The 21,235-nt window shown below is 49.3% G+C and overlaps 1 protein-coding gene across 3 annotated transcripts in view; it reads left to right on the forward strand.

The window, feature by feature from the left end:
* The first annotated feature begins 6,225 nt into the window (after positions 1–6,225).
* GART (phosphoribosylglycinamide formyltransferase, phosphoribosylglycinamide synthetase, phosphoribosylaminoimidazole synthetase) overlaps positions 6,226–21,235 on the forward strand; it is a 34,395-nt gene continuing 19,385 nt past the window's right edge. The window contains exons 1-9 of one of the 3 annotated variants that reach the window (XM_066599030.1): positions 6,226–6,246; positions 9,446–9,592; positions 13,603–13,698; positions 14,587–14,761; positions 15,042–15,153; positions 16,150–16,218; positions 17,717–17,842; positions 18,277–18,364; positions 18,460–18,545. In XM_066599030.1, the coding sequence (XP_066455127.1) occupies positions 9,448–9,592; positions 13,603–13,698; positions 14,587–14,761; positions 15,042–15,153; positions 16,150–16,218; positions 17,717–17,842; positions 18,277–18,364; positions 18,460–18,545 (897 nt within the window). In that variant the 5' untranslated portion in view covers positions 6,226–6,246; positions 9,446–9,447. The other 2 variants (XM_066599029.1, XM_066599028.1) reach the window with 2 other exon arrangements.

Genomic DNA, 21,235 nt, shown 5'->3' on the forward strand with positions numbered 1-21,235 from the left:
TGCGTCTGATGGCCTGTCTGGCACTAATGCTGGGGACTAATGGGGATCTTATTGGGCTTTGTTTCTGTCAGCATCCATTTTCAGAAGTAACCACAGGACGTTAGTCAAGCGGGACGTGAGCGGCTGTAGAGGAGCGGTTTGCTCTTCTAACATCTGTTGGTGAAAATATTTGTATTCTGCATTAGCGCTTTATTTGGAAACTCCTAGGAGGAACGTCCCATCCCCACGCCCTTCAGTTTTGGCCGGAAGTTTTGAGACTGACACAAATTTTTGGTTTTCACAAAGTTTGAGGCTTCGGGGTTTTTTTAGCGCCAATTTGCATGAACTCCTAGATTTTCTGAAGATCAGGTTAATTTTCACTGACTGCAATTGACCTGATCACGAAAACCCCATCTCCACTGAGTTTCAGCCCTGCTAACATAGCTTCAGTGTTCTGCTCATTATCCCAGGAGAAGGTGTTAACGAGGACAGGACAACTGATGTCATGCTGCGTTAGAAGAACAGAATGGTTGCTTTAAACAGGAATGGTGACTGAAATCATTGTCTTCTGTTGATCATGGTTGCCCTCATCACTTTCCATCAAAAGGGAATTACAGGAAAGGACGTTGCTGCTTGTAAAATTGCCCCTAAATCAACCATTTATCAGATCAAGAGGAACCCAAGGAGAAGGGCTCAATTGCTGTGAAGGTGGCTTCAGGGTGCCCAAGAAGGTCCGAGTGCCAAGACCATCTCCTAAGAGGATTTGGCTCCGGGATCAGTTCAACACCAGCGCAGAGCTTGTTTAGGGATGGCAGTAGGTAGGTGTCGGTGCCTCTGTATGTACAGTGAGGTGAAGGCTTTTAGAGACCGGCCTGGTGTCAAGAAAGGCCGTGAAGAAGCCGACTCTCCAAGAAGATAAAGGACAGACTAATGTTCTACAGAAAGTATAGGGATTAGACTGTGGCAAAGGTATTTTCTCTGAAGCCCCTTCAGATGGTATTAAACATAAGGGAGAACAATTGTCCGGAGAAGAAAAGGTGAGCGCCCCCATGTGTCCTGTGTAATGCCAACGGTGAGCGCCCCCATGTGTCCTGTGTAATGCCAACGGTGAGCGCCCCCATGTGTCCTGTGTAACGCCAACGGTGAGCGCCCCCATGTGTCCTGTGTAACGCCAACGGTGAGCGCCCCCATGTGTCCTGTGTAACGCCAACGGTGAGCGCCCCCATGTGTCCTGTGTAACGCCAACGGTGAGCGCCCCCATGTGTCCTGTGTAACGCCAACGGTGAGCGCCCCCATGTGTCCTGTGTAACGCCAACGGTGAGCGCCCCCATGTGTCCTGTGTAACGCCAACGGTGAGCGCCCCCATGTGTCCTGTGTAACGCCAACGGTGAGCGCCCCCATGTGTCCTGTGTAACGCCAACGGTGAGCGCCCCCATGTGTCCTGTGTAACGCCAACGGTAACGCATCTTGATACTATTCACATGTGGGGTTGCTCTTCATCGATGGGCAGAGGGCTCTCGAAGCCTAAGAACACTGCCAAAGTAGAGTAATGGGATCCAAACCTCCAGAGGGGTAGCTTCTGCCAACCCTGCGCTCTCCATTATTGTGGAGTACCAGGTCACAAGGCAAAAGTAATAAGTGGCTTGGTGAACAGAACCCTAAAATTAGTGGTCTGTGGCCAGGAAGTTCCCCAGATCTCATCCCATTGAGAACCTGTGATTAATCCTCAAACAGAAACACAGAAATTGTGATTAAACTCTAAGGACTGATTAGGAAGACTGGGCTGTCGTTGGCCCAGATGCTGATATGCCAGGATGAATGGCAAAGCCTTGAACAATAAGGGTCAAGACTGTGAATATGGCGTCTCTGCCCAAACTTGGTGTGTAGAATGCAATGCTTATTGTACTTCAGTAGCCGTATAAACAGCTGATCTAAAAGGCCTGAAGCAGCGACCTTTGTAAAAACGAAAATTTGTGTCCGTCTCTAACGCTCAGCCATGACGGTATATACCTTCACCCTCATGGGCTGCCTGCACATCACTGTGTTGCAGTCCTTTCCCACAAGTTTTAGGGTGCCCTCACAGGAGCCTCATTCATATGTGGGGGAGGGGAATAAATCAGCAGCAAACAAATTTGCACCTAAATGATGTGGGTTTCAACGCTTTTCATGAAAAGGTTCAATTCTGCTGTCACAACACCCAACCTGAATTGCATATTGCCCATTTAAAAGCTGCTGTAATTTTCAAATATGCGACGGATTTCATGTTTAATTTTTTTCCCCCTTTTTGTGAGCAAGACTTTCCATCTCATCCATGTAACTCTTGGGCCGGGGTCATACAGGAAGGAATTCCAGCGACATGTCAGCACGTAAAAAGTGTGAGAATTCTGCTGGAAAAGCGCAGCTTTCTCTCCCCATAGCGGAGATAGGCTGCAGCGGAATTTAAAAAAGAATTGACATGCTGCGTCTTTGTTTTCCGCAGTGCATGGCTGTCTCCACACTGCTTGGCTGAAGCATGTGGACAAGATTTATGGAAAATCTCGTCCACTTTGCTGGCTAATCCTGGGATTGGGTGCCACGGGCAGCATGGCCATGAGGGCATTCTGCACGGAAATTCTGCAGCAATTCCGCCCCTTGGGAATCCAGCCTTTTTGTGACAGCTATAATGGTGAGTTGGAAGAGACCTCTGGGGTCATCGGGTCCTCCAGGGTCATCGGGTCCAACCCCCTGCTCAGTGCAGGATCACTAAATCATCCCAGACCGATGTCTCTCCAGTGTTTGAACACTTCCATTGAAGAACTCCCCACCTCCCGTGGTAACCTGTTCCACTCATTGATCCCCCTCACTGTCTAATATCTAATCTGTGTCTCCTCCCTTTCAGTTTCATCCCATTGCTTCTAGTCTTTCCTTGTGCAGATGAGAATAGGGCTGATCCCTCTGCACTGACAGCCCTTCAGATATTTGTAGACCGCTATTAAGTCTCCTCTCAGCCTTCTCTTCTGCTAAACATTCCCAGATCCTTTAACCGTTCCTCATAGGACATGATTTGCAGACCGCTCACCATCTTGGTAACTCTTCTCTGAACTTGCTCCAGTTTGTTTGTGTCTTTTTTTAAAGTGGGGTGCCCAGAACTGGACACAGTATTCCAGATGAGGTCTGACTAAGAGTAGAGGGGGATAATGACCTCACATGATCTAGACTCTATGCTTCTCTTAACCCTTTGCAATCAAATTTTGGATTCAGGGTTTCCTAGGGGTCTTTCTCTTTGTCATTATAAAATGGCGACATCTGCTGGCTAGAGCAAGTACTGCGGTATGGGACATGCTGGAGCGGCCAGTAATATACAGTAAAACTATCCTTCCGACATCAGAGCTGTACAGCCTTCAATCAGAATGTCTTCAGACATCAGACAGTGGAGTGGAAAGGGTTAATACACCCCAGAATTGTGTTTGCCTTTTTGGCTGCTGCATCCCACTGGTTTCAGTCTGTGATCTATTAGTATACCCGTCTACTACCGTGTGTCCTTTTTTTTTTTTTTTTTTTTTTTTTTTTTTTTTCATTTGCTTAGATGTAGGACTCTGTATTTCTCCCTGTTAAATCCCATTCTGTTAGTCACTGCCCACTGTACAAGCTTTTCTAGATCTTTCTTGAATTATTTTCCTAGTGTTGGCTATCCTTCCTAGCTTTGTGTCGTTGGCAAATTTTGCTCAATTTCCCCTCAATTCCCTCCTCCAGATCATTTATAACAATGTTGACCAACACTGGGCCTAAGACAGAGCCTTGTGGTCCCCACTTGACACATTCTTCCACTTGGATGTGCAGCCATTTATGACCCCTCTGAGTACGATCACTCAGCCAGTTGTGAGTCCACCTAACAGTTGCCTTGTCAATCCCAGACTTGGTCATTTTTATTCAATATGCATGGTATGAGATACTGTACTAAAGCATTTGACAATATATACTATATCCACTGTGTTTTCATGATCGACCTAGTCGGTGATTCTGTCATAGATGGACATTAGCTTCGTCTGGCATGACTTGTTTGTTACAAACCCATGCTGGCTCTGGTTAATTACTCCTTTTTCAGCCATGTAGAAGTCAGGCTCATCGGCCTGTAGTTTCCTGGATCCACCTTCTCTTTTTTGAAGACTGGGGCATTTGTCCTTCTATTCTCCAAGGATTATCAAAGATTTCTGCATGTGGTTCAGCAATTACTTCCGCGGTTTTCTTTATCCTAGTATGTAATTCATCTGGACCTGGAGACATGAATTCATATAAGTTAGCTCATGTAAGTGTTCCCTCACCATCTCTGCAGCACGAGTGGGGATAAGATTTGGATTTCTGATTCATGCAATTAGCATCCTTATCAGCTTGGTTTCTCTTGCTGGGAACAATCACTTTTTGTTCTACTGGCTAACATTGTACCAAACCTTTGTTTTCATTCTATCAGCATGGGTACACTTTAAATTGCTCCGATCACCTCTATCGCTTTGTCAGCAGTTTTGATGGGTCAGATCTGTTGACCAACTCTTTAAAGCTCAGGTCAAAGGTCTGTCAACACCAGAATAGTTCTGTGCAAAGCAAGGAGCTTGAATGTGAGAGACTAAATGGGATGTGACCTTCACAAGTGGGTTGCAACATCCTGTCCCACGTTGGCCTTTGCTCTTGTATGTAGGTCCTGGATGGCTGAGGCTGTTACAATATATATCTCATCCAGCTCCTTTGGTTTACGCCTACCTGTAGCCCATGCGGGGGTGGAGGAGCACAAAGAAGATTTGACTTGCCAGGGTGGCTTGTAGGCTGTACAGCAGGTGGAATTTTTGGTCGGTGTGCTGGCCAGGTCCCCAACGCCCCAGTCTGCCATCACACGGTCCTGCTGTAGCTGAGGTGCTAAATCACACGTCTGTCTTAGTTTTTCATACCAGCTGTATGGTGAGGTCTCATGTCCACGGGTGGGTTTGAATTTCCAGGATCGGTGTGGATGATCCAGAGTGCAAGCCGCCCATAGACAATCCTAGGCGCCCGCAGCTTAATCAAAGCATGCAGATTTGTTGTGTGGACCTTCTGACCTGGAAAACAAATCGCAGCCTGCTCCATTTTGCCGCGGATCCCACAGCGACGGCTTCCATTGAAGTCAATGAAACTGTCTGATCGGTGGCACACCCGAAACTGTCACTCCGGGTGTTTTGCGGGAAAGTAGGGGGGGGGGGGGGCGCGGATGGGCTGTGCCCACATGTACGGAGGAGAAGACTGATGCCCTGCATGCATCCGGCCTGGTAAGTAATGTCCTCATGCCACGGGCAGGGTGGTATTGCACAGCGGGGCTCCCGCCCACAGAACCTGACCCGTCAGCGGACATGAGGCCTAATGCAACAGGGGCCATTCTGGTTCGATTTGCGCTAGAAACTTTTTTTATTGATTAAAAAAAAATATAAAATAAACCTTAATCCTCTGTAACGACCCATGGATGAGAAATCTGTATTTATAGAGGAGTTTTATAAGTCCGGCTTAGGAGGGTTTCGTTAATGGAAGGGATTTTTCATGGCCAAGTCTTGTGTTGGGAGATGCATGAAGAAAAAACATTAAATGGGTCCAAAGGTGTGACTTTTGATGCCTGTCCTGCTGGTGGGCGATCCTGCTGAAGAGCTGCATCCCGCTGGTGCGCTGTGAGCGTCGTGTGCGGGGTTAATATTCCTATATATATAGATAGATAGATAGATATATATATATATCTCACACATACTCACACTTTACTCCTGTAGGAAATGATGAGCAATTAACACCAAGGGGAAAAAGAACCCACACGCTGCAGTTTTTCTAATCTCACAGCATTGGAGCGAGGGAAGAATAACCCGAGTCCGTCCACCAGGGCCAGGAAGGAGTTCTAGTTTCTTTGTAGATCTCCCAATGCCTATAACTCATGCAACAAAAACTAAGTGTGTAAAAGCTTTAATTACCGACTCTCCAGACGTGATCCATAGAAGCGGAGGTGTACATGTAACCACAGGGCCGTATAGAGAAGCAATACTATAGGGACACGTGCGGTGGGAGTCGCAGGGGCAGCCTCGCAACAGATCGGCAGTCCTTCCCTAGTGAACGCTGCGTCACCAGTGACCGGGTCCACGGACCTGCTGGAAGGAGACTGCAGAGAACGGACGCCATATAACAAGAGGAGGACCGAGCGGGCTGGAGGAGAGGTGACCGCCGGGGGACTGGAGGAGAGGTGACCGCCGGGGGGCTGGAGGAGATGCAGTAAGGAGTCTGCCTGGGGTGAGATCTAATAGCAGGGGTTCCCTGTGAGACTCTTTGGGCAGATGGAGTATACATTGTGGCACTGGCATAACTATAGAGGGTGCAGGGGATGCGGTTACACCCGGGCCCAGGAGCCTTAGGGGCCCATAAGGCCTCTCCTCTCCATATAGGGGGCCCCAGTACTATGAATAAAGCATTATGATAGGGGGCCCCGTTGCAGGTTTTGCCCCTGGCCCCATGAGCCTTCAGCAACACCCCTGCATTGTGGTAAAGGGCCGGCTTCTCCCGCGCCATAAATATTACGGAGATCCTGCGTTTGCGCTACGAGCCGCGTGGAGACGTCAAACAGGGCCATCATATCCAGCAGAGATCTTCCGCTACAAATACGCAGGTTTATGTAAATGCTGCCTATGTCAAGTCCGCAGCGCGGTGATTTCTGCCGCAGGAGCCTGGCGCTAACATTTAACACAGAGGGGCGCGCTCACACGGGCGTATGGTGAACGCAGCAGTTTACCGGAGGGCGGAGCAGTGATTACCGCGATTGCGATCACATGTGTCACGCTCCCTCTCCTGCATCGGCTTCCTTCTTCTTTTTTACTTTTCCTTGTTTTTTCCCCTAGCGGCGTGCGTATTAAACGCCGCACATTCGTGATGTCAGGTTTCCACACCCACCCACAGAGAACAACAGGCTCCATCACACGTAATACACGGTAAAACAGAACACCATGTGTTCACAAAATGTGTCCTGGTCTTGAAGGGGTTAACGGTCGCTGTAGACTCAAGAGGAGTGCGACAAAAAACATTGTTTTCCCCTTTTCTGTATCCCCTCCTTGTTCTGGCTAACAAGCCCCATAAAGAACCGCCCGGTGTGAACAGTTACTAATCAGGACATCTTGGGAACAGCAACTCCACCCCCCACCATCATCATCATCATCACTATCACTATCATCATCACTATCACCATCACCACCACTATTATCATCATCACCATCACCCTTCAGCTGAACTTCCCAAACTTCTCGCTGCGTGAACTCCTCCATCCGGCAGGTGGCGCTGCAGCCTCACACACACACAGACCCGGCGCTCCTCCAGCCCCGCACGTGGGTCCGTCCTGCCGGTAAGTGCACTGACACCGGGCCGTGAGCCGCCGCAGAACAGCCGGCAGACCGGTGAGGAGGAGCGGACAGGGGCGGCAGCTGGGGAACACGTCCTGCCGGCAGGGGGCGGCCTGGAGGACCGACGGGATGCAGGATACACATCCGGCCGGCAGGGGGCGCTGCAGTGTATAAAAACTGCCGTGCGGGGAGCTGCGGGTCACACGTGGGGCTGCCGGCAGAGCTGCAGGTAGGCACTGCGTGTTGTCTATAGCTGTATATACCGTATATAGCTTGTACTGAGATTTAAAGGGGAGCGCACTATTTAACCCCTTCCTGCTGGGCTTTATCCCCCCCTCTTCATAAAATCCTCACTTTTTCGTCGCTGTCCGTACTTCTCTCTGATCCTGTAGAATGCACTGAAAAACTTTAAAACTTTTCCACGTTGGACAAAATTTGAAAAAAAAGTAATTGCATTATTTTGGGGAGTGGGTTCTTGACTTTTGGCGGCGCGGTAATAATGCCGCGGTCTCTGTATTCTGCAGGTTGTGCGACAATGGCGAATGTTCCAGAGATTCTTATACTGATTAAAAAAATGAATAAAACCCTTAAAAAGAATCTTTTTGTTGTCTTTTGACCCTCCTTTCTTTCCCTGCTTGCGGCGGGGGCTCAGTTTAAGTCACGTGACCCGCACTTTTTACCGATACCATTTTTTTTGGACATTTTGACTGTTTTTCTTGGAGATCCGTGACCTAGAGAGCCGTTCCTGCGTCGTGTGTTCTTGACAGCGAGACCGATAATCAGATCTTACTATAAATTGGACTTTTACAGACACAGAAATACGCATTTTTTTTTTTTTAATTAACAGAACAATTAGGAACGAGATGTCTTTTTTTGTCCGTCCCCCCCCCCCCCCCCCCCCCCCGACTCCCCAAGTTAAAAAAAAAAAATCGTCATTCATACCTTTTTCTTTAGCTTGGTGGGGGACTTGAACCGGCGCTTGCTTGATCTCATACTTTATAATGTAACTATAGCGCTGTATTAAGTTGTGCCACAGGCTCGTCTTAATAGACACTCGGTCATGGCAGCCCTACAGGCCTCTAGAAGACCCCTGACTGCCATAATACCGTATGGCACCCTTCAGTTTCGTGGCAGCGAGGCCACACCGGACGTCTCGGTCAGAATTGACAGCATTTAAACAGTTAACCGATGGCCGTTGTTTTCTCCCATCGTGGCTGGTGCGAGCTGCTGTTTGCTGTCAGGTGATCCACACCCACCATGTATGGCGCAGACTTGGCTCCACCTCCGTACCACGACCCCCGATGTGTACGGCGCGTGTTGGGGAGCGGTTGTAACCGGTCGCAGCGTTTTAATGCATCATTAAGCAAAAAGCACGCTATTGCCAAAAATGGTGTCCAGCCCCTGTGAACGCTGCAGGTCTCGGGGGGGGGGGGGGGGATATTGAGGCTTTTGGCACCCGCTGGTCCATAGCCCGCTATAGAGGGACAAGCTGGAGGGGGTTGTGAGTGCGGACAGGAAGGGGCGGGATGAGAAGAATGGCGGTGGGCTGGCGGCTCTGCGGTGGGATGTAAAGCCGCTACATGGCAGCTTTGGATGCATCGCGGTTCCGCTGAATTCTGCCTGACGGTCATCCCATGTGCAGGCCCCTTTAGTCTGACCGGAGGACGCTTCTCCCATCGCCTTTGCTTAGATTTGATCTGTGGGTGTAAGAGATCGGAGACGTCGCCCGCGTGGTGGTGGCCGTTGATGCGCCACGATGAGCAGACCGCCCGGCTTCAGTGAAGGGAGCCATGTAGTTTGACAGATCCCCATTTGGATGGGCCAGGGTAGTCATGAAGGTTGGATGGGTGACCGGTAGCTCCGCGGCTGCGGATGGGCAGTCACCACTTGGCAGTGAGGCGCTGATCAGGGGGCTCCCCCTTGTGTAATATGTAACCTAGAGGGGCTGTTTGTGCGTACATTGGGGTTGGTAATATTCCCCTGCGTAGCCCTTGTCTGTGCTCTCCCACTTGTTGCCCTTCTTGTGCCCGTCCCGCTATGGGCGCCCACTCCTTTATGGTCCTAACGCTCTTCATTAAACTTTCTCCTATCTGTTTTGGCAGAAATGGCGGAAACCGTTCTTGTGATCGGTAGTGGAGCCAGAGAACATGCGTTGGCCTGGAAACTGGCGCAGTCCGCCCATGTCAAGCAAGTTCTCGTTGCACCTGGCAATGCGGGCACCGCCAGCAGCGGGAAGATCTCCAATTCTGGTAAGTTTGTTGTAAACGTAAGGCAGTCCGTCGTTAAATTAAATACTCGGTTGTGTCAAAGATTCAAAAACTTCACACCTCAATAATCCGTATTTGGCCCCATGTCCGCCGGCACAGTTTCCAAGTGCAGGATCCCGGTTTCCGCCCCCCACCCCTCCCCGTGCCCGCAGCCTTGAGGCCTCCAAACATTTTCTTATTTGTTCGGTGCGGATCTTCTGCGTTGCGGTTTGATCTTTTTTCTGCACTGTGGATGCGCTCGGTGCCCTGACCGGCGTGCCGCGCACAGTACATTTTTTAAATTTTTTTAACTTCTGCCCTGCCCTGTATTATAACTGAATTGAGTCCGGCCGAGAGGAGTCCACTTATTCCGCACCGTGGCAGTTTGATGGACGCCCTCCGCATCTCCAGGGCTTGATGTGAATCCGGCTCCCGGCTGCCCGCATCCTGTGCTGGGGTGGGGGGGAAGTCGCTGTCACCATCTGCATCACCTGACATCCCTGTTTATGTGCCACTACGATCCATCTGCCATGGAGAAGAGGGTTCTTGTACCTGTACCCGGGTACAGGCAGACCGCATTATAATGGCGCACGAACACCATGACCCAGATGCTGGCGCCACCTCCTTCCCTGGCACATGCATGAAAGAAGGAAGGCACGTGGGATCCTATGTTGCATTTTATTTATCACGTGTGTGCCACAGCTGGGGGAGGCGTGGATATGTGCATCACTGTCGCTGTGTTTGTGCCCCAATGTAACCCAGCCACGGCAGAGAGGGCTTCTGCCAGCGAACAGACGAGCAGAATCCTTTACTCCGCGGTGGCCAGATCATAATGGCGCACGAAAACTGATGCCGATGCCACCTTCTCTTCCAGCGGATCTTGGATGCCACCATCTTTGGTTTGTGCGCGCACCTTGGGAGGAGGTGTTGGCATCTGCATCGCTGTGTTTGTGCTTCGCCGTGATCCGGCCGCTGCGGAGAAGAGGATTCTGCTTTCATCTGTATCCGGGCAGAAGCGCAAGCAGAACAGTCTTCTCCGCAGCGGCCGGATTGTGATGGCGCATAAACAGTGAGGTCATGTGGCGCGGATGCTGGCACTGCCTCATCTCTGGCGCGTGTGCAATAGAAAGATGAAGCCAACCGGGCCAGAGCTAATCCTGCAATGTATCTCAGAGAATAGGAGCTGGAATTGCGCCATGGCTAGGCGGATGCGGGCTGGATGTAGGACCGTCAAGGGTCAGGTCTGCCAAGCAAGGAGAGCCGCCCGGGTGATGTCAGAAACCTTAAGGGGCCCTTACACACAGATGATTGATCAAAATTCATCGCTCCAATAGTAGCTAACAGCTTCATTTCCATGTATTTAGAGAACAGCGGGTGGTCTGTTCTCCAAGTACATCACTATTGTTCTCCAGCTGGACAGCAGTTGATAGAATGTTATCAGCGCTGCCCGTGGAGGCCTCAGCATGAGGTCCGGCTTATCAGGGACGATTGACTTTAAGCTGAGCTAAACTCGGCGATGGGCGAAAAGTGCAGGATGGGCGCACGCTTACACACGATTATTGCTCAAAAGATGGCATAATGGTTGTGTGTAAAAGGGCCTTTAGTTACTTCAAAGGTAGCAAATCTTTCAAGCTGGATGTGTATAGCAAATGCTGAAGAGTATAAAAGGCGGTTCGTACGGCAGTAATGGCGGCTTATTTGGCCGTCCGCTGGTGATGGGTCCCATGTAAAAATATGTCCCAGTGCTGCTCCACTGATAGTTTCTTTGCTCCGGGGGTCTCGGACCTCGTACCCTCTTGATCTCAGTGGGAGCTGTCGCATGCAGCGTTCTTTGGAAGATGCTGCGACAATGTTGGCTTTAAGGGGTTCTCCAAGAGAATATTGGTGATGTATCCTCAGGATTGGTCAGCGATAGTTGATTGTCTGGAGTCCCAGCTGCTCGGACTCCCCCTTTCAGCCCCACTACACATAGGGGAGCAGAGTGTAAGATGTTGCTCCGACCGCCATGTAGTGGTCGACGCTTGTAACTGCAGGCCAGGGTCTCATTGAAATCAGTGGGAGCTGCACCTGCGGTTACAAGTGCTGGCCGCTACACGGGGGTCGCCTCTGCAGCTGTCACTGCGTACCCAATCCAATAACGGTTTGCTAATACCTAATGTAAATACCGACTCATGTGGAACCTGCAGAAGAGGAAAACCTTAATTACATGCTGATGGGCATCTGCGGTGCAGTTTATGAATTCTCTGGTATATGATGTACGCGGAGACCGCGGGGCCGTAGGGGCCTTATATGTGCGTGACGTTCACTTGTGACCTAAGAAAGGGGCGACCAATTGAAGACTATCTACGGGGCACCGAGCATCAATGCTCCTTCCCTGGAGACCCTCGGAGTCGGTGAGGAGCCCTGAAACGCATCAGTCGGTCTGGGGGGTTTATGGCGACTCTTAGTAGATGTGAAGGAAGATAGAAGTTGTGACTTATTCTAGCGACTCGGATACTTGGTGCCCTGAAGTGACTCCCGCCGGGCTTCACGCATCAACATCTATGGAGTGTCAGATCTCATGCTGCTCAGTTCAATAATCTCCCTGCATCCGGCCTCGCCGTGTGCCGCTCACATGATGATCATCCGATAACGAGGCTGGAAGCCTAAAGTTATGTTATAATGGTAGAAAGTAGAGCAGCAAGAAAAAAAGTCCAACTTTGTTGGAAAACCTGCAGCGTGTCATTGGTTGTTTGTACATGCATGTACAATGTGTGTAATAACATGCAGCGGGTCATTGGTTGTTTGTACATGCATGTACAAGGTGTGTACTAACATGCAGAGGGTCATTGGTTGTTTGTACATGCATGTACAATGTGTGTACTAACATGCAGCGTGTCATTGGTTGTTTGTACATGCATGTACAATGTGTGTACTAACATGCAGCGTGTCATTGGTTGTTTGTACATGCATGTACAAGGTGTGTACTAACATGCAGCGGGTCATTGGTTGTTTGTACATGCATGTACAATGTGTGTAATAACATGCAGCGGGTCATTGGTTGTTTGTACATGCATGTACAAGGTGTGTACTAACATGCAGCGGGTCATTGGTTGTTTGTACATGCATGTACAAGGTGTGTACTAACATGCAGCGGGTCATTGGTTGTTTGTACATGCATGTACAATGTGTGTAATAACATGCAGCGGGTCATTGGTTGTTTGTACATGCATGTACAAGGTGTGTACTAACATGCAGCGGGTCATTGGTTGTTTGTACATGCATGTACAAGGTGTGTAATAACCTGCAGCGGGTCCTGTTCGGTAGGTATTGTGCACCCATAGAGGCCTTGGAGATGTAACATATCTGATGCTTGTGAAAAATACATGTGTAATATGTGGGACACGTGCGCTCGTGTGAGTGAGGCATTCCCAAACTTCAGTCCTTGTGACCCCACTCCCCCCCCCCCCCCCACCCCCCCAACAAGTCACATTTTGAGGATTTCCATAGTACGGTACAGGCGATGTCTTTGCCACGGGTCTTCAGGATGTCCTATGGGCTGTTGGGGCTGCGAAGACTGCAGTTTGGGAAGCACTGCTGTAGATTTCGCTTTGCATCTGTCAAGTGGGCGGTCTCTGCAGCTCACTGTCAATCAAATTAGACATCATCCATTGACTGTGAGTGCTGGAGACCGCCCACTTGACAGATTCAAAGTGGCAAGAAGAATCTTCCTGTTCCTTATTACTGAAGTGTAATGTTAATGGGGTTTTGCAGGACTCTGATATGGATGACCTATCTTGAGGATTGTTCCTGACTAGTTGGTTGATGGGTTCCTCCACTCACAATCCCCAGCGACCTGCTGTCAGTACGGACGGAGCGGTAGTGAAACAGGACAGGTTGTTGCTGCACAACTTCCCACCCATTAACTGTTGATCAGCTCCAGTATCCCGAGGAGAGGTCCTCACTAGTAAAGTCCCGACACTCAGTACCTTGTAATGTGCGTTCACAACTGCTTACAGTGTTTCTTCTTGCAGACGTCCCAACCGGTGATCACACCCAGCTTATCAAGTTCTGCAAGAGCAGCGACGTATCGTTAGTGGTGGTCGGCCCAGAAGCTCCTCTAGCCGCAGGTAATGATGCAATCTGCGCTACTTACGCGCCTCAAGGAATAAATGGTAAAAAGGGGGCAACTCAAAAATGTAGGAACGGGGATCCAATAGGAAATCGGAAGTTGGAGGAGCAGCTGGCCTCTGTCGTCTATATTCCTTCTGCTTCTAGAGATATCAGCTTTGTAGCAGCAGCCTCATTTATACATGAGCCCCGACAGGAAGGGCAGCCATCTTGGTTGTCGCCTTTGAATCGGCTACTGATGGTAAATCTGTCACTTTATTGGTGGAAGCCGATTCAGAGATGGCAACCAGCGTCCATACAAGAAACCTCTGATACTTGTATGTCGTCCCGGACACCTTGGGGCATGCTCCACGGCTCTGCAACACATTCACCATGAAGGGGGTAACCCATCCATAGATCCCCCCCCCCCCCCTTCTTTATTTTTCGTTTTTGCCGTCTTCTCTCTTTCCATTATTGTACTCAAATGTTTCTATGAAGTTGCTTGTTAAAGTGCAAAATGTTCTTTTGTTTCTCCCGGTTTCCTAAAGGATTATAAACCGCTTATCTTCAGGATTCCCTATTTTTAGGGGTTGCCCCTTTATTTGCCCCTCCCCTCACTGCCATCTTTTTACTGTTTGTCAGGGTCGTAGCGGGTACCTTGGCACTTGGTAGGCTGTTATTTGTGGCCTGTATAGCCTTCTTCATGCTATCTGACCGTCACTTCTTGGCCTGTAATTAGTTTTATATTATTATTGTAACCCTAAAAACGTCACAAATGATGAATTAAAAAAAAAAATTGGGAGCAAAATGGCGTCCGCCTCAAGCCAAGTGTGTGTCCTGTCTCTATCCCGCCTCGGTCCCTCTCATCAGCGTGGTGCATGCGGTGCGTTCATTCTCTTCTATTCCAGGTCTCGTTGACGATTTGACTGCCGCCGGCGTGAGATGTTTCGGACCGTCCGCGAGGGCCGCGCAGCTGGAGGCCAGCAAAAGCTTTGCCAAGGATTTTATGATCCGCCACAAAATCCCGACCGCCAAATACAAATCCTTCACCGATGCAAAGGAAGCCTGCGACTACATCAACAGGTAGCCCAGATGGCGACTGATCCTCTGCTCTGTCTTTGGCGCGGACGCCCGGACTTCTGTTGTACTAAATACTTGCATCCCCCATAAAGTAACAATTCTGCAGCATCTCCTGAATATCATTATTGGCCTGAACACGAGCGGACTGGTCATGGAGGACCTCATGCACCCGGCGTATGGAGGCTGCCGCACGCAGCTGTAGCGCGGCTCATTGGGCACTCGGGGTCCTGCGGGTACAGACCGCATCTTAGAATGTCATTTCCTTTGTTTTTTACCCTTTCAGCGCTGACTTCCCTGCCCTGGTAGTAAAGGCAAGCGGTTTGGCTGCAGGGAAGGGGGTGGTCGTGGCCAGCAGCAAGGAGGAGGCGTGTAAAGCCGTCAATGACATCATGCAGGTTTGTCGCGGTCCTTGTAGCGGATTTAATGGCGCACATAAACGTTCACGTCTGTTTCATTGTCAAAATCTAACTGTAGTCCGCTCTGCGTGTTCAGGGCTCACTCACACGGGCGTATGTGGCTACCGTATGTGCGCATCTTGTATACATGCATCGGCGCACTCATACACGGTTTTATACGCACATTTAAAAAACTTGCAGCATGTCCTATTTTGGTCCATATTCCGGACTAAAATCTGCGATGCCAGCCCGCTGTACTTTTAGAGGGTCCCCTCATGTATTCCCCACGTATTTATGCAAGAAGGCGGGAAATACTTTTGATCCTTGTTTTTTTTAATTTTTTGCGCAGCACATCCCTGCGGCAAAAGAAGTGAAAACCAAGTATGCCGTGAAAACGAGCAGTTTAGGCTATGAATAAACGTATTTTATGGTCTCAAACTGCGTATGCTTGTGTGAGCGAGTCCTTAAAGACGTATTAACTCTGTAGAGGAGTTGCGCTAAGACCAAGTACTTTGCCCACATTATGGGATACTAGTACCAGTGTTTCTCGTGGCGCCACTTACTAATATGATATACTGAAAGCGATTGGCGTTGGTCACAGGTCCCAAACCAGGAGGGCTGGAAGCAGCCGTGGGCTTGCAGGACCTGTGATGCCGCTGTCATGTGATCAGTCACTGAGGCTCTGACCTCCACCCTGGTCACACGACTCGCATCACCTGATACAATGATCTATTAAACATACTGATCTCTCGTACGATCCGTCGCTCCGCCCGTTATCTTTGTATAAATGAGTTTCAAATTAGACAAAAACAAAACCTAATAAAATGTAAAAGAAAAGTAAATAACCGGACGGGGGGGCTCCCAATACTTCTGTCCTCCTCTCCTCCTGCTGTCCCCGTCCGGACCCTGTCCTGTGTCTCATGTTCACCTACATGTTAAGATTTCTTTGGCTCCGTATCCCCATTAATTCAGAATGTATTTTCTTACTTATTCTAGGATAAGGCGTTTGGAGACGCTGGAGATACAGTGGTGGTCGAGGAGCTGCTGGAAGGGGAGGAAGTGTCAGTAAGTATCAGATTGCAGATGTAACTCGGCAGTATGAATCTGCTATAGAGTCATAGAATCATAGTAGGGTAAAGTTGGAAGGGACCTCCAGGGTCATCGGGTCCAACCCCCTGCTCAGTGCAGGATCACTAAATCATCCCAGAACAGATACTTGTTCAGCCTTTGTTTGAAGACTTCCATTGAAGGAGAACTCCCCACCTCCCGTGACAACCTGTTCCACTCATTGATCCCCCTCACTGTCTAATATCTAATCTGTGTCTCCTCCCTTTCAGTTTCATCCCATTGCTTCTAGTCTTCCCTTGTACAGATGAGAATAGGGCTCATCCCTCTGCACTGTGACAGCCCTTCAGATATTTGTAGACAGCTATTAAGTCTCCTCTCAGCCTTCTCTTCCGCTAAACATTCCCAGATCCTTTAATCGTTACTCATAGGACATGATTTGCAGACCGCTCACCATCTTAGACAAACTGGAGCAAGTTCAGAGAAGAGTTACTATGTCTTTTTTGAAGTGGGGTGCCCAGAACTGGACACAGTATTCCGGATGAGGTCTGACTAAGGAAGAGTAGAGGGAGATAATGACCTCACGTGATCTAGACTCTATGCTTCTCTTAATACATCCCAGAATTGTGTTTGCCTTTTTGGCTGCTGCATCACATTGTTGACTCATGTTCAGACTATGATCTATTAGTATACCCAAGTCTTTTTCACATGTGCTGCTGCTTAGCCCAATTCCTCCCATTCTGTATGTGTTTTCTTCATTTTTCTTGCCCAGTTGTAGGACTTTGCATTTCTCCTTGTTAAATACCATTATGTTAGTCGCCGCCCACTGTTCAAGCTTTTCTAGATCTTTTTGAATACTCCCTCTCTTCCCTAGTGTTAGCTATCCCTCCTAGCTTTGTGTCATCAGCAAATTTGCTCAGTTTCCCACAATTCCCTCCTCCAGATCATTTATAACAATGTTGACCAACACTGGGCCCAGGACAGAGCCTTGTGGTCCCACTTGATACATTCTTCCACTTGGATGTGCAGCCATTTATGACCCCTCTTTGGGTACGATCACTCAGCCAGTTCTGAATTTGCCTTGTTAATATTTAACCATTTTTTTCGATGCGAGATGCTTTTCTGCAGTCATGATATGCTATATCTACTGTATGTGACTGTCTGTATAACGCGATGGGTAGATATTTAGTAATGTACAATTATATTGATCCCCATTATATGCAGTAAAGGTCCTTTAATCCAGCATGTAATAAGACAAATTATGCTTCTGTCAGGGCTTTTGTACCTTGTTTTCTATGCTCTTCTATGACCATCTAACAACCTGTAGGGCCAGTAGGTGGAGGAGTAAAGGAACGTTGCTGCACATGTATAAACTGGGCTGGTAATCTGCACTTAGTTCTTCTTGCTTTGCATATTAGACCTGCGGTGTTGATTGCCCGCCTCCGACCGCTGTGTAGAGGCGCTCTCAGCCCTTGCTCTTGATTCCCTTTCTTTTCAGTGCCTGTGCTTCTCGGATGGGCTCACGGTTGCCCCGATGCCCCCAGCCCAGGATCACAAGAGACTATTGGATGGCGATGAAGGCCCCAACACAGGAGGGATGGGAGCGTATTGTCCGCCCCCCCAGGTATAACCTAAAGTTGGCTTCACTGGCCGATAAACCTCCATGAACCTTTCTATAGGAACACTTACAATTTAAAGGGGTATTCCTATTTGCTTTTCATGCCGAGACGATAAAACCCGACCCGGCAACTGGATCACTGTAGTGCGCTGTGCTGCACTGTTTCCGTCGCTCCCATTCACTTCAGTGGGAGCTAAGCAAACGGCGCTGTGCTGATGCGTTCGCCTGTATTTGTAGCTACCGGCCGGGTGGCCAGTAACTGTAGCGGTGGATTCCCTTCTTGGCTATGAAATCGCTGAGATAAGAATACCCCATTAAGGAATATTTTCCTTCGGTTTTCCAGCTGGACAGACTTCCGTAACCGTCCGCGCCGCCCGCATCAGTTGTGTCCGCTGAAATCTGCTCATTGGAATATTCTATTTTGATCTTTGCTATTTCAGGTTTCGAAAAAATTTCTTGATGAGATCCGCGATACTGTTCTGCAAAGGGCCGTTAATGGGATCCGAGAGGAGGGCGCTCCTTATGTCGGTGAGCGCGTTTCTTGTTTGGTTTAGAGGGGTCCCCTCATGTACAATTTGCGCCATTTTCCTTTTGCTGCCATTAATACTCTGGTTTGTACTCAGGTGTTCTGTATGCAGGATTAATGCTGACGAAGGACGGCCCGAAGGTGCTGGAGTTTAACTGCAGGTTTGGAGACCCAGAATGCCAGGTGACTCTTGGGTCTTATTTCCATGCTGGTGGGCTGGTTTAGAGGGGCTTCTAGCTTTTTGTTTTATTTTTATCTCATTTTATTAACTTTTTTATAATTATTTATTTTTTTTCTTGTTCCTCTTAGGGGACTTGAAGTTGCGATCGTCCAATCGCTTTAACAGTGTACCCCCATACTAAAGTATTTTTACCAATAGTCTATCAAGCCTTATCACAGGCAAAGCTTAGTATACTGGAATACATGGCAGCCCTGGGAGTTTACACTTGGCTTCGGAGTGCCATGTGAACCCATCGGCACCCCACAGTTGTGTTGCATGGAGGCTGATGGCACCCCAACCCACCCAGCTGACTAAACTGTTAAGGGTGCTGCAGGTGGATGTCAACTGTCAAAAGCAGCTGTAGCCCACTGGGTATGAAGTGGGCTCTGCCCCCATGCCCGCTTCTTACACCACCCATGACCGCCTTCTGCCCTGCACTATTTAAGAGGTGCTAAAATGGGCATTTAAATAGTTACTTGGCTAATCGTGCAGTGCGGAGTTTACCTGTAAAATCACAGGTTTTGGTGTTCCTACGTCGCATGCAAACGATGAGTGATCGGTCAGGTGGGCGTACTGGACCGTCCATGGTGGGATGGTCAGACCACCTCTAAAGGCCTGCATACCTCCTTAAACACTGCCCCTCTGTCTGCTAGTAGCATGGGACATTCTCATATGATCGCTGCGTTCTACAGCTCGCGTGTGCTGGGCAGGTTCATGAAATCAACTGCATGTGCCAATCATGTTGCTCATTCTACTTATGTCAGCTTTAGACCATGCTGGTGATGATGTGCACAGAGTGGCATGATGTTTGGGGAGGTATGCAGGCCTCAAGATGGTCTGGCATGCCCACTGGACCGATCACCCATCATCTGCATGCGGCGCAGGAACTGTAACCCTTTTTCCAATCCAATTTTGGATTCGGGGTTGCCTAAAAGGCTTTCCCTTTTTGCTGTTATACAACGGTGCCATCTGCTAGCTAAAGCCAGTGTGTGCGCCAGAGAGGCTCCAACAGCGGAGTCGCTGGCAATAGACTGTAAGAATACCCTGTCGGACGTCTTCTGACATTGGAGCTGTACAAGCTTATCAGAATGTAGGAAGATGTCAGACAGTGGATTGGAAAGGGTTAAGGCCTCTGATTTTTTTACAGTTATGCTCGGTCCTGCATAGTTAGCAAAGTAACTGTAAATTCTCATTTATCGGCTATGTGGGGGACATGGCAAAGATCTTGGGTATAGCTCCTACCACTAGGAGGCGGACACTAGGCAAAGGAAGAATTGACTCTGGCTACCAATCAGTTTTCGCTTAGTGTCCATAGGACTTTATGGGTTCACAGGGAACAGATAGAGGGTTGCCACTCACTTCCCTGCTTATTCTCTACCTCCCAAAGGCAAGGTGGCAGATAAAAGCACTTGCTCTTCTATGACCCACCAGCCAAGATCCTCTTGCTTCGATCCCTGGGCTCCCCTCCTACCAAAGGCGACATGAAGCGCAGAGGATCAGGCTGGAGATGATGCCACGGTATGTGGCACTTCCCCTTTAGGGAAAGTAAGTTTGGAGGGGTGGGTGGCCCTAATCCTGCTCCATTCCTGGTCTGCCACTCCATGCTACCTAATCCCTTACAACTGTAGTTGGTATATATTGGTCTTCACCATGTTATGGGGACTTCCCATCATTTCTTAGGGCCCAGCGATTACTTGGTTCACTTCTGGTCACCACGAGCACGTGTCGTACTTTGGTGGTGTGGTGTTCCCTTCACTTCCATTGCCTGTGCTACTTTGACTCCCTGTTCGGCTTGGCCGCACGTTCAGTCGCGTCCTCTTCCGGTCTGTCCTCGTTCGGTCATGAGAAAGTGGCATTCCCTTTGCATTTGCCCGGGGACTGTGCTCTCCTCCTGTTAGGTGAATTTGGCCTTCCTACAATTGGTTCGATCAGCTTCCAGGGTGGGATTTCCTCTAGTCGCGATCAATCCTGCCCCTGGTTTCCCGCACGTCTCATCCTGAAGGGCATTTTCTGCAGCTCTTCTGCTCTACAGGTCGGGTGAGGATCTTCTAGAGCCGGGTAAGAGCTCCTCACCACCCCAGTCCACCGTAGCTCTCAGCTCTTACATTGTAGTTGTATGTACAGGGTAAGGTTTGGCGTGCTGTAATGTGTGCACAATATCAGGTTATAGGGGGGGACCCTGTCAGAGTAACCATTGCGACACGTCGTATGCTCCTGCTGTTGCACCACTTCTTCATGCAGGCAGCAGGAGTCCTTTTACACGAACTGCCTGTCTCCCAGGCTAGCCAGTGAACCTGTTCCAACGACACCCACCGCTGTAGCAGTTGCGGACCTCACAAAAGCCTCCAGGTCCATTGTGGAGATGCTGGGCAAGACATTCAGCAGAATAGAGCCAGAGGGTCTGATGCTGAGGAATCCTTCCTACCAGAAAGCACACATGGCAGGACGTCCAAACATCAGCAGTCTTCAAGGTTGTACACAGCCGCCTCCTTCCTCTGCCTCGCCTTCACCCGCAGCATCCCACTCAATCCCTTCTAGGAGCAGCTTCTATGCTGAGGGTGAAATGGGTGAACAGTCTTCCAGAGTCTCCCCTATGGTAGACCCTCTCATAGAGGTGGTTAAAGAGACTCTCCGTGTGCAAGACCGCAATGTC

Source organism: Eleutherodactylus coqui, chromosome 4, assembly GCF_035609145.1.
Source record: "Eleutherodactylus coqui strain aEleCoq1 chromosome 4, aEleCoq1.hap1, whole genome shotgun sequence".
NCBI lineage: Eukaryota > Metazoa > Chordata > Amphibia > Anura > Eleutherodactylidae > Eleutherodactylus > Eleutherodactylus coqui.